The sequence below is a fragment of the Antennarius striatus genome, chromosome 16 (genome assembly GCF_040054535.1).
Source record: "Antennarius striatus isolate MH-2024 chromosome 16, ASM4005453v1, whole genome shotgun sequence".
Classification (NCBI taxonomy): Eukaryota; Metazoa; Chordata; class Actinopteri; order Lophiiformes; family Antennariidae; genus Antennarius; species Antennarius striatus.
The window spans coordinates 4,854,566-4,868,813 of NC_090791.1; the positions used below are offsets into that span (position 1 = coordinate 4,854,566).

Below are 14,248 nucleotides of genomic sequence, written 5' to 3' on the forward strand. Positions count from 1 at the left end.
GCCCAAGGATAAATTCAAGTCGCCGGCGTTTGAAAGTTTGACTTTTCACTGCTTTCGCAAAGTAAACGCTTCGGGACATCCAGAGATTTATTAAACTTTCCGCTTTAGCTTTTGTTGTTTTTTTCTTGCGGTGTTTGTGGACTTCGCTCTCGATCAGGTATCTGTCTCCAACAAGGAAGTTCAACCCGGTGAACCTTCCTCTGACGGAGTCGACGAGCATTTTTTTTTTTTTAATAAATGGTGGCAGAAGGTGGTTTTTGCTTTTCCATATTGATCCTGTGGACTGCCCTCTAGACGAGACGGAGCTGCTTTCGGCCCCTCCATGAGTCAGGTGAGAGGCTGGATGTCGGTGGGGAAGGTGTCCATCAAGACACGGACGGGGGAACGAGGTTCTCTACCATAGTAGGGCTCCTTTCAAAGGGACGTCAATAAACTGATTCTTACACTTTTTTTTCTTCTTCTTCTTATTATTTTTTATTTTTATTTTTTTTAAGCAGGGGCGTTCTCGACATGAACCTGTTGTCACATATTTGCATATGAACTCTTAATTTCCCATCGCTAAATCCACATTCCTGGTGTTGCTGCTAGAACAGGAACAACCACAGTGGAGATAATGATCATTTCAAATATTTTCTTTATCGCAAATGCATGAAAATTTTTAGACATTTATTTAAAAATTTGAATTTGATTTCATGCTATAAAAATGCAGACATACCCTCAAGTGAAATGATTCAGTGATGATTAACGTTATTATTTGTTAACAGTTAAGACTTCATGAAGTGGAATGTATTTTTTATCATTATCAAGCATCAAACAAAGCTCCCATCACACTTGTTAAATACTATATTAGTGTTCTAATATGATCCAATATCCAAAAATAAATAAATCTGATCATAAATGTTATTTATAATTTTTTGAAAATGTATGTTGGAATACAGTGGATCAACACTGGACCTCTTTCCTAATAAATTGGATCTGGTGATACTCCTGCCTATAATCCCAACTGAGTTGTTTTTTTGTTTCAGGTGAACATTTCTTTCAAAGACATGGACTCATCAACCGTGGTTCATCTGGCAGCACCGATTCTCCCAGACAAGTCGGACATCTCCAACATGACCATCATTCAAACGAGTAACGGGACTTATGTAGAGGACCAGATGTTCTTAAATACAGTGGCTGCACAGACTCTCACAGGGATCTTTGTGTGGTCCGCCTTGCTCATCACCTGCCACCAGGTGGGTCTGTCATTTTTATATGAAGTCCCAGATGAATAAATTAAAAAAACAAAACAACTTTCACGTCATGTCAAGCGATAACAAAGTTGGAGACATGTTTAGTTCAACTTAATTATCATTGCATGTCCTACAGCGTCAGTTTTGGACTTCAGCACACATTGTGCTGACGATGTTGAAACGATTGGCATGCAGCGCGTCTGAAGTGGTGGAGAAGTAAACGCATCACACAGCGCCGGTGCACCACACAGCCTCAAAGCATTGCTCACCGGTGTCGTTAGAGAATGTCAACCTTGTTCATCCTTTGCCAGAGGACAGAAGACATGTATCTCATCACGATATAATTCTCTATATTATTCCTTCGCTGCGCTTCCACTGTACCAGCATTGAGGGGAAAGATCTGCTTGCTTTAGGATTGATAGTGACCATTAAAGTTGAACTCTTTTAGCTGATTAAAGAACGATGGATATATATGGATCTCTCTCTGAGTGAGGAGAGTAAATGGCTCTCAGCCCACATTTACCCAGAAACCATTTCTTTCCTGCTGTAGATGAGCGTTGCCTCTCGTGTTGGTGCGTTGCCCGCTGTGCACAGATTATGGTTTATCATTATGGTTTTATCTTTCGCAGAGAATGCAGCAGGGTGCAGTATATTATCAGCAGGGAAATCCGTTGATATTAAGATAACATTTAGAATATTATAAAGGATTAGGATGCTTTTCCTTTTTTGCCTTTGTGTTAATATGCAGCTGTATCAGTGCCCAGATTTAGTTAATTCAATATGCATCCATCTAACGTCCTCAGGTGTGCATTTATACTCTTGAATCACATATATGTTAAACGCACATAGTTGTAGCCATCTCTTGAGCGTACTTAAACATTTTTTTTCGTACTCTTCTTCGTCACAGATCGTCTGCATGTCTGAAAAAACAATCCCAAGTTAGGGATTTGTGACTCAATATCCAGCAAATTGGTTTGTATCTTTTTAATACGGTACGCGTTTGGCTGAACACTTACCGACAAGACATTTTAATTAAACAAATAAATAGCAAGTGTACTGCTCGGGGAATGGAGCTGGGTTTGTTACACGGGGGGAATGAAAAGGTCTGCAGAACTAGTGTTGCAATGCTGGTGGTGTTTCATTTGACTCAGCTCCAGAGGATTGCTATAGACTCTTAAACTCACATTCTGAATACTAAACACAGATTGACAATGACCTTAGATCCTCTTTGCTGTAAAGTTGCCAATGCTTTTGTGACTAGTAATCAGTGGAGTGTGGCTCCTTGTTTTCTTTGTTGGTTTATTAGTTCCACAGCAGTTTGGAGCATTTGGGATTATGGCAACAGGAAACCCCGGGCGAATTCCCACTGTAATCAATCAGTTCTGTTATATACCAAATGAATGTGTTCATAATTATTAGCAGAAACCGTACTAGCGAACTTTGACTCGATGCAGTTACTCCCCATATAACTATAAATGAGTGTCTTGCCAACGATATCGAGTCAGGAAGGGCATCGGCATTTCTGACTTTTCATGGAAATGGGGACATCAGTCTGAAGTCTGCCTCCCTTCACGTGTGGAGATGGTCGAATGAATCACAGCCCCCCTCTCTCAGTAATCAGCCTTTAATGTGCAGCCTCTAATGGGCATTTCATCAAGCTGAATGTGACAAGCATAGTGAGACTCTGGATGCCGTTCCACCTCATCCTACAACAAAGATTTGTCGGAAAAGTGTAGCTACAGTAAACCGTCACCCGTCAATCATCCGCTGTTGATGAATATTAAGATTAAATCAAGTATATGGTGCTTAGTTTAGATTGGGAAGTAGATTATGTACTTGATTGTACTTTAGGATTTTTTCATGGGGAAAATTATGATGATTAATCGAAGCTGTTAGTTGCGGGCCTGAGTTACTTTAAGTGCTTATACTGTGAGCGTTGGGCCAGGTTTCAAAATTAATAATCGCTGTCACTTTCACTTTCATCTCTGCCCTTTTAAAATCAGAGGGATTACATTTGTCTAGTTGCTGACGTACGTTTCTGATTGAAAGAAGTTTTTTTTTTCTTGTCAGTATTTCCATGTAACATAATGGATAGTGTTCTTTAGGATTGACTCGCAGGGAACTTAAGCTGGCTAAAGTCCTGACAGATTTGTCCTAGAATTATTTTCAAAATCAATAAATCAATGTTAGAAAATCAACAGGTCAGTTCAGAACCTCAAGTTTGGATCTTCCTGGATATTGAATCAATAAATATTAACTTTCTAATGATATAAGAGTGAAGGGATGTTTGTGTTTGTTTTCTCTCTGGTACTAAATTTGACATGATATATATATATATATATATATATATATATATATATATATATATATATATATATATTTATTTATTTTTTCAAAGAGTGAAACATCCTTCACTGTTAGAGCACCGTTGCTACATCTGCAGGATCAAAGAAATATTCATTACCATTGTCTGGTTTTTATTAATAAATTATAATAAATAATAAATTTGAAAGTGCATGATTGTGTTCGTCTGTACAGGAATAGTAATCCTGGAGGAACTGTTGGACAGCCTTCCTTATCAAACCTGCTAATTGTTAAGTTGCGGCATGTTGTGTTTATTTTCTAAACTGATTGTCTTTTTGTGCTTCTTTACTTCTGGTTGGTGTTGTCTGACTGTTAGCATGTTAGCACGACAGCTGATTGCTATGCAATATTGCCGTACCCTACGGGTATAATTATGATATCTCATTAAGATTCCATGTAGAAAAATAATTTTAACTGAGGGCAAATTAAAATGGCAATATCAGACTAATTTCATATTTCATTCCATGTTCTCCACTGGATCAGAGATGTTCAGTTCAAGCAGTTTCCCCACAGCTTTAAGTTTCATAATTTACTTGCTTAATCGGATGGGTAAACCGGTCCAACGTGCAAATTGAAAGACAATCGGAACCTAAAAGCCTAATTTTACCATTTGTGTCTCACAGGGCTAGAATCCGCTTTATGAGGTGTGGGATTTGTCTTGTGTAAAAACTAAGACTTCTGTTTAAAGCTGAAGGCCGTTGAGACGAATGGTAACCAGAACCCCTGCTAGATGCATATTCCAATAAAGGTTGTTGGCTGCACTGCATTACTTTTATGGAAGCCATGCGGGGGCTTTTAGGAGCTTTTTTATGACTGTTAAAGCGTTTAAGTGAAGACCTTTATCAGCGCAGTGATTTTTGTTCCACTCGTTTCATTTAAAGCTTTATAATAAAGAGTACACCTTGCTGCCGTTACGTTTAAATGGTATTTTATTTTCTCTACCTATGAAATGTCTTAGCTGAACGTTGATTTTAATTCATAATTGGATCCTGGTCCAGAAGACAAATTTTTCTTAATTCTGTTTTTCCATGTGCTTTGCTTATATATTCTAGATTTACACACACCTGCGATCCTACACTGTCCCCAATGAGCAGCGCTACATCATCCGGATCCTGTTTATCGTACCAGTTTATGCTTTTGATTCTTGGCTCAGCCTGCTCTTCATCAGCAACGACCAGTACTACGTCTACTTCGACTCCGTCCGAGACTGCTATGAGGGTACAGTAAGCCACACATCAGCCCACTTTGAATGTAAAACAGATGAAGAACTGCCCAAACAAGTTTTCACCCCAGTCACTGTTCTCACCGGGGGCAAGTCTCATTATTTAAGGTGTCGCATTTCTTGAGAAAGTAACTTAAGCAGCGTCCTTTCTTTTATCAATTTTTCCCCCCCCCCCAAATGGAAGCTTAGAGTTGGAAATGCATTTTTAAAGATAAAAGGTTACACTTTTTTTATGGAACATGACTACCTGACAGACGTCAGTGGAGTCACGTAATGCTGTGTAAGGGTGTGCATCTCAAAAGTGATTTCCTCAGCTAATTTTTACATTTTAAAGCACATTTTAGAGGCAGTTGTATTTCAAACTTGAGTTTACATGTTACTCTGCATTGGGTTTCAGTGTTAAAATAATCTGTACATCCTGATCTGAATATCATAGATTCATTCAAATTGACCATTGTGACCAATTATGTATGGCAGCTTCAAGATCAATGGCACAGGTGAATCACATGCAGAATGGATTACATGTAAATTGAGAAAGGAAAAGTAGGAAATACATTATTCAGGAGATTAGTTTCCAGTTTTCAGGCCAATTTTGTGGCTGATTGATAGCACAGCACATCAGAAAGCACAGAGACTCGAATACCACCAGAGGCTATTGCTAAAACATAATGAACCTTCCCTTGACTGGACACCATCAGCATTAGCTCCATTTAATCCCTCCTTAAATAGCAACAAAGGATTAGGAAGGGATTTCCAAGACACAGAACCTTTGGAAGCTTCTTAATGTAAGGACTGAAACATTTATTATTCCACAATGTATTACTAATTATTTTTATCATCATGTCGTCTCCTCGAAAAAGGATTTGATCTCTTTTGCATGAAGTTCAACTTGAAGGTGATGAGGAGTGACTCTGCAGTTAAAATCCTGCCATAAAAGCGCGTCTAGTCCACGCTTTTAACATGTGACACTCCTCTTTCCGTTACAGCCTTTGTCATCTATAATTTCTTGAGCCTGTCCTTTGAGTATTTGGGAGGAGAGAGTGCGATCATGTCAGAGATTCGAGGGAAGCCCATACAGTGAGTTCTCTCCGTCCAGTTGTGGTATTTTTTTCTGTTTTCTTATAAATGTTAAGTCATAAATGTATCAAAGTAATCCTATTTACAGTCACAAATGGTCAAAGGTACAAGTTAATTTGAATGACATAGTGTAAGAACAGGCAATAAACAGCTGAGTTTGTTAATCTGTGACAGCTGTGCTTTATCTCAGAGCTTTTGATCAGACTTAGATGGGATTTGTTATATGGCTAACTGAGCCGTGGGGCAGAAGCTGTTCGCCAGCTTCTTAAGATAGCACAAATGCTAATTTTCAGCCCTGATAAATGGTGACATTGCCAGCACCAACCATTAGAGACATGGCATAAATTCTATATCAGCAGTTGTTTTTGAAAAAGTTTCCTTCTGCATGATATAAAAATGGAGTAGTACACATTACTCTTATTACTCATGTTTCCTTTAATGCACCGCATCAAATAAGACATGTGAACTGCTTAAATACTGTAAGTCAGATCAGGTTCAGTCTGAAAAAACAGTCTGAAAGTCCAACAAATGCCTTTCAATTTCCACTCTGCAGACAAGTCACAATTTGTTTCCAGAATCCAATATGACTGAATATAAATGCTCTTATTTGCAAGTGATGAGTATGCATCCGTGCGTCTGGGCATCAATAACCTGTGTCTAATTCATCTGTATTTCCAAGGAGGTAATATAAAACTGAAGGTGCTCTGCTGCATCGGGCTGCTTATGAACTGAAATCTATCTTCTCTGCTACCATTTACCAAAGCTCTCCGTACTTTCTCCAAGATACCATTGACTTATAGTAATAGTAAAGTAATAACACCACTAAAGCATCCATCCATCCTTTTTCTTTCTGAGATGAGCGAAATCATCTTGTCTTCAGCTGCTTTTCCCCCTTCCTGCCATCTGGAGCCTATTCCAGCTGGCAATAGGCGGGATACATCCCGGATGCAAATTGCGAGGCCCCACAAAAGACAAACAACCCCTCATGAACACACTCATACCTACAAACAATTAAAGGTGATCAGTTTGCCTATGCTGCGAGTGGAGGAGAACAAACTCTGTACCGTTACCTCTGCACCACCCGCGTCAAGACGGAGAAGCCTTTAATCCGGAGTTCACTTACCGCAGATGTTGTTCTATAAAAATAAAACCGATATTTACATTTGTTGTAATCCCCTAAATGTTAGTATTCCTAACTTCAAATAAATAAAATTGAGATTATCATTATTACCTAAGAAAAAATGAATACACACTTTTCTTCCTAGTTTTTATCACATGTTATATACCCACTTACATGGCCGTCCTCTACTTATCCATGTGAAGCATGGATAAGACATACCCAGTAGAGTTATTGATCAGGACAGCAGAACCCGTAAAGAGCTCCAATACTGAGATAAAATCAAAGCACGACATACAAGCTGCATAAATTTCATAAAATATTTTGTGTCTTTCTCTTTATGTTGGCAGGCACTGAGGGAGTAGCTCGCCCCTCCAACTGAATAGTTATGAAATCTTAGACTACTTATAAGACTATGATACTTTTTTTTTTTTTTGGAGGGGGGGGGGTCTAAAAATAAATAGGTTAAAAGTGTGCTTTGACAAAAAACTACATTCCCACAATGCAGTAATTATTCCCATTTTAACTTTGATTAAAACGTTTTGAACAAAGTTAATGTCCTCACTTGTGTTTGATGTTATTTTTCTTTATTCTCTTGGATAGTTTGATCCTTGACTGATGGAGTTCTGTGGCTTTAATAACCTGACAAATTAAAAGGATTTATGTTATAACAAAGCAACAAGCAAACATATTTTTTCTTTGCAACTGGAATATTTGTAACTGGAATAAGTAATACATTCAGAGTTATTTAACATTAAGAACTAGTTACGTTTATGTTCCATTATATTGAGTTACATTTAGTTATACTGTATTTATTAGTTACATTTGGCCCTTTGAGGACAGCCAGTATGCTGGTGTGGCCCTCAGTGAAAACGAGTTTGACATCCCTGCTCTAAATGGAAAAACAAATAGACAAACCTTCCCAGAAACGTGACATTCTGCTGTTGTCTTCACAGGTCAAGCTGTCTCTACGGCACCTGCTGCCTGGTCGGAATGAGCTACTCCATCGGCTTTTTAAGATTCTGCAAGCAGGTGAGCTTCAATCTTCCTTATCTCCTCTCCTGAGACGCATCTTTTGACTCCTGAAATAATTTACACACGTTAAAAAATTAATGAAGTAAAAAAAGCAACAGAATGCATTAAAATGTCTTCAAAAACAACACCGTGCTCCAAATTACCATTCTGTCCAGATCACCATGCTGCCTAAAAATGACAGCTGTTATAATTGGATGCATGCTTCTTCTTTTTTTTTTTTCTCAGAGGATAACATTCACTGCTTAACAAAAAGAAAAACAGAAGTGAGACCAGCTGAAAGCAACCCGATAATAAACACTGAGATAATATGAGCTGTCATATTTTCCCAGTGTCTCAGGATGCTGCACAAGCTCCCAGTCTAACATTGATGGAAATTTGAACAGAGTGATGTCTTCAAAACCAAATACAATGTTGAAATTATCTTTTTTTTTTTACAATCACCAAGCAATAAACAGTCAGTGTTTCTCCACAAGAGCAGGACGTGGTTGATCTGGAAACAGTCTCTGTTAAATGATGTTTCTTTGAGTTCAGCGGGGAGGTCAGTTTGGTAGAATTTAACAAGTACCTTGTGGCATCGTGTTGAAAATCCATTAAGTTTGTTTGAGCTGGATGGGTTTAGTTTGGTCTGGACTAAGCAGAACGTTTCAACACAGCCAAGACTTTAAATCAGTCCTGTTCTGCAGACAGATCATCTCCCCTCCCAGGCAGCGTCTCACTGGATTGAAAATCATAATGAGCTGTCATAGATAGAAATTAATTGTCACCAGAATGTGATTGAATTGATGTTTCATCGAATCGACTCTTGAAGAGAGTCACTGTGTGTCAGCGTTTGAATGAGAGCCTCAGGTTTCTCATCTTGGGACTGTGAATCTCATCACAGCCATATAGAAAATGCTAAAAACTCAAAGAGCACCAAACCCAAAAGGCCCTACATCCTCCTTGCTTTTTTAAGATTAAAAAAGCATTAAAATTCTTTACGCATTTTGGAGAGGCTTCATCGTGTGATTAGAGGAGAGGTTAACAAATGAATCACTGACACGGGAAAGCAGCCTAGAGTTATGGTGGTTCTCCGAGATAAGGTTAGAGGATAAGCAGCTATTGCATCCTAAACTGCCTTTGACGCTTCAGCTTTAAGTCCTTTATCACCTTGTGGGACACTTTAGGGTCTTATTTTCCTAAAACTTGGCAAACACGTAATCTTTGTGGACCCTAGGGGCCGGCTTTTGCGCTGGTGTGGGCCACTGGGAAAACAAAATAAATAATGCAGGAAGCATCTTGGATAAGAGCTGAAACATCTTCAAATCTTACAAAATAAAAAGTCCAGTTGTTTAAGATCAGCAGAGCCTGGATGAATAAGAACCCACACACATACATTTTTACTTTTCTTTTACATTAATTCTGTGCAGACACATTGTATGCACCAAAAACATGCAGGTGTCTCACTTTGGTCACGTTTGGAATTACTCACTTTTTTTTTTTTACCCACAATCCTTTGCGCATAGGAAGATATGTCACAGCGACTGAGCCCCTGAGAGAGCACAGACAGGTGACAGCTCATATGCAGATGAAAGGAAAAAAAAAAAACAGTGACAGATGACAAGTCCCGTCACATAAACGTCACGTATGCCACTTGATTTGTGTATAATCAGTTTCATTGACTGTAATTTGCTGCGGCGGCTGTATGAGCAGGGAGGTCAAAGGCAGAATATTCTAATAAATCAGTGGGACCCGATGGTGCAGATACAGCATGCAACAGCACGCACTTTGCAGCCACAGCGGACAGTGGAAGTGGAAAGAGACAGGATGTGATTTGGAATTCAGTTCAAAACACAAATATCCTCCACATTAATTATTGATATCATGAAAAGTTGTCGACATCCAGAACACTGCTCTACTTTTCTTTTTATTACAGCGGTTCGGCAACCTCACTGTCAATTATTATATCTCTTTGTTGCCTTTTTGTGTAATTGTTATTTACAGAACTCCAAGTGGAACCACAAGCTCTTGGTAATAATAGCTGTCTGGCTGAAACTGATTGCACCAGCATGATATCAAGACCCTGAATGCATCAGACTTGTTTCACCATCAGAATTTAACAATATAGCAGAATAAAAGTTGCAGCATGGAGGCTGTAGAGAGCGCAATACATAAATTTAATATTTAAACAGCTATTGATTTTAGGAGTATCAGATTTGAGGGATCTGACCGCAGAGAGGTGTTTGCTGTTAGTGAGGGGAAATGTGAAAATCTGAGGCTCTGAACTGGTTTTTAGTTCGTGAGTTCCTTCTTTTCATTTTCACCTGCGAATCTTACATTATTTCATCATATGGTTATCTTCCTTTTTACTGTATCCTGGGTATTCCTAGCCCCTCATGCATCAGTAATTATTCACATGTCGGGGTTTTGCGTTAATATATCCTCCTGCATTTAATTATAGTAAGTCTAAACTCCCTGATGCCATTAATGTCTAATTTGAGGAAGACACCTCAGCCGATTTCAAACCAGCCCGCGTTATGAACTCACATTGTTTTGAATATCAAGCTCATCAGGAGGCGTCGTGCGAAAGTCCTCCCTTTGGGAAGAGTCTTTGACAAGCTGGCTCGAAGACAGACGTGCAGTGAGTAAATCAGTCGCTGCTAAAAACTTTGAAGTAAATCAGTAATTATGGTGATTATTGATGTCATTTTGTCAAACCCCCCCCGACAACTTCAGTCATTCTGAGACCCCACCCCCACCCCCCCAAAAAAAAAATCAAGTCCGGTGCACACGCTCAGTCGTCCCAGCCAATCCCTGTTCGCATAAGACATCAGAAACCAGGGTTACTCTCTGTGACTGAATGAGTTTTGTTTTTGTTTTTTACTTTTTATATATATTTTATCTTCATAAACACAATTTCAAAAGATGTCACACTGTTCCTTTAACTTGTGAGTCGTTATCACTGTGGTTACGTGGCCTGGTGTGTGCATACATAGTAAAAACTATGACCACTCATTGGATCAGACACTCACAGGAAAAGACGCCTGCTTGACCTTGACCATTTAAACAGGTCCTGACGTCCCTCCTCATCCTCCTCCCTCCTCCTTCATCGTGTCCCTCCTTGTTTTCATGTCTCACCATGAATTGTGATGTCTTCTCCAGGCGACTCTGCAGTTCTGTGTTGTCAAGCCCATCATGGCCGTCATCACCATCATCCTCCAGGCTTACGGCAAATATCACGACGGGGATTTTAAGTGAGCAGCAGCACCACTCTTCCCATTCCAGTCACCAACAATCTTGAGTCGCTTGTTTTTATGCACATTCTGATAATAGCGGAATTAGATTACGTCGTCACAGTCGGTACATTGAAGACACAGGTTGTCTCTGATGAGCTGCTATCCTCGCCATTATCACGGCCTCTTGAGTTTAGTCAGTATTACAAAGAAGGAATTGGAAGTTTTTTGAAATATGGACTAAAAAGAAAAATATCTTTCTAAATTAAGTTTTCCAAATATTGAGTCTGTGTTCTGAAATGAAAACCCCTTAATTCTAATTTTGCGTTGCTTCTCCGCCAAGGCGACGTGTTGTGAGATGAGAGGTATCGTTTCATCTCATACGTTTTTGTTGGATGTCAAGTGAAAGACGCGGATAAATTGCAGGCTGACAAATTTAATTTTAGCCAGTTTTTAGTCATATCAGATAACCCAATAAGGGTTTCAATAAAATATGGAGGGGGGAGTAATAAAATTGCCTTTTGTGTAATCAGAAGTTATAAAAGGTGCCCTTGTCTGCTCCTCGGTTTTATTTTTTTCTGAAGATTCAGCTGTGTGACGGCTTGTTCTTAAAATACTCAACAAGGACTTGATTCAAAAGTTCCCAATCATCCCCCTCTGACTGCGCAGCTCTGATACAGGATTAAATTATTCATGCTTATCCCTTCATATACGTCAATGGCAAAATTAGCTGCCTTTCTTTTAGCTCCGTAGAAAGACCTTGATGATTCATCGATTGTTTACTTCCACGCTTTCAGCCGACTATGTTGCCTTTAGTGCACCGGAGTAATTAGTGCTGTCACAGCTGAGTCCTGTGTTGGGGGGGGGGGGCTGCCTGGCATGCGGAGAGAGACAAGAAACACAGTCCTCCCTATTTATCAGATGCATCCTGAAACAAACGGTTGCATACAAACAGGTTTTATTAAAAGCTTTAGACGGGACAAAAAGTGTAGTTTGTTCACACAGACTTATCACATGATCACTAGCATTGACCTGGATGCAAACTGGGGTATAGCTATCCCCATTCCTGTCGCTGTTTGTTATGGAGCATATAAAAACTTTTTCAGGAAACTTACTCATCTAAAATGTTGTTTGTTCGTTTGTGTTTTGTTGCCTCGGATTTCTTTTGTCATTTGCAGTTGTTCCGTTCCCATAGTTACGAATTTGAATTTTGTTTTTTTTTACCGATGAGAAGGATTTGTCACCGATGAAGGTTTCTTGAGAAAAAATCAAAAATTATTCAGTATGTTTATATAAAAATTGACCCTTTTGAAAATGATGGAAAATTTAAGATTTAAAAAAATTTTTTTTGCACAGTTCTAATAATAAATCTTAACTGACCAACAGGTCACACCAAGGGGATCATGACTATTTGATATTTTGGTTGGTTCCGTTTTTCCATAATCCAGATGTCACTGAAGGACTTTTCCTTCTCTCTTTAGCGTAAATGGAGGATACCTCTATATCACAATCATCTACAACTTCTCGGTCAGCCTCTCTCTCTACGCCCTCTTCCTCTTCTTCTTCGCAACAAGCGATCTGCTCAGGCCGTACGAACCAGTGCTCAAGTTCCTCACCATCAAATCGGTCATCTTCTTATCCTTCTGGCAGGGTAAGTTCAACCAACCGCTGTTTTCTGTGCATAAAAAAACATAGATCTTTTACGAAAGGATTGATACTTTATTTTTTAGGAATGGTTCTTGCCATTCTGGAGCGCTGCGGCATCATACCCAACGCGCTCGTCATCGATGGGGAAGAGGTTGGCGCCGGCACCGTGGCAGCTGGCTGGCAGAACTTTATCATTTGCATTGAAATGTTCTTCGCTGCCATCGCACTCCGATACGCCTTCACCTGCACCGTCTACCAGGAGAAGAAGAACCAAGTTCCAGGTGAGCCGTGGGTCTGCAGAGACCGTATGCAAATACCTCTTGCTCTTGCCTTTAAAATATGTCAACTTGCTCTGAGGCTAATTGGCCCTCTCCCCTGCAGAACAAGCGGCAGTAACAATAAGTGCATTGTCCTGTTCTTTGTGCCGAGTCAGACTGACTTTCATGCTTCGATTTCACATTCACTTCCTTTATTTTAATGACGCACAGGACAGAATGTTTGCATATTTACAAATCCGTGCTTGTTATCAGTCCGCCAGTCAGGTTGGAAGTCAGCAGGGCCTCCATTAGCCTGAGGGCACACTTGTTACTCATGACACACAGGATGTCACCAGTATAGCAATGTAGAAGAAGACGAAGAGGGGAAAAAAAAGGTATTGTAACCATGCTGCCCGCGTGGAGATTACAAATGAAAAACATGGGAAACATCCTTCACAGTATTATCAATCATTCTGGCGTTTTCCCCCCCCCCTCCTGCTATAGGAAATCTTTTGCTCCTATAACCTGCTTAACATGCAGAAGCACCCTTAGTGGTGATGAAAACAGAAACATTTCTGTTTCAACTCGATATGACTGACCGTTTATATTCTTTAATCAAAAAAAGATATTCAGATGTAATGGAAGGAAATGATTGTGTTTCATCCTCCATGTGGAAGGAAATCCATCATTCATCTCGCTTGCTGTGGAATTAGAAATATAACGTGGCTCCAGTGTCGAACAGCTGATAATTACATATTTGCTAATTTGATTCAGCCCCCCTATGACTGACCTCTGTGGCCTCAATTCTGACAGCATATCTCTGCTGTTGCATGCATGCCCCCCCCCCCCCCAATCAGATGTTTGCATATGTTTTTGCATGTGTGGTTCGGTATTCCTCAGCCTCAGCCCAGCCCAGCGGGCAATGCCAAACTGCACCCCCCTCCCCCCTGCTCATTTTTTTACTGATGGACCAAATGAAAACCAGATGAAGGAAATGAATCATGTGTATTTTAAATCGATTGTTAATTATACCGCTTTTCGTGTCTAATCTGAGAGCTTGTTGAAAATCAGAACAAAATTAGAGGCAA

General features: G+C 39.7%; 1 protein-coding gene across 1 annotated transcript in view; it reads left to right on the forward strand.

Annotated features, from left to right (window-relative positions):
• The window catches only part of tmem184a (transmembrane protein 184a), a 19,428-nt gene continuing 5,180 nt past the window's right edge, over window positions 1-14,248 (forward strand). Inside the window, exons 1-8 of the mRNA XM_068335891.1 lie at window positions 1-331; window positions 1,026-1,235; window positions 4,649-4,814; window positions 5,805-5,895; window positions 7,969-8,044; window positions 11,186-11,277; window positions 12,738-12,907; window positions 12,987-13,184. Coding sequence (XP_068191992.1) covers window positions 323-331; window positions 1,026-1,235; window positions 4,649-4,814; window positions 5,805-5,895; window positions 7,969-8,044; window positions 11,186-11,277; window positions 12,738-12,907; window positions 12,987-13,184 — 1,012 coding nt within the window. The 5' untranslated portion in view covers window positions 1-322. The remainder of the gene's footprint in view (window positions 332-1,025; window positions 1,236-4,648; window positions 4,815-5,804; window positions 5,896-7,968; window positions 8,045-11,185; window positions 11,278-12,737; window positions 12,908-12,986; window positions 13,185-14,248) is intronic.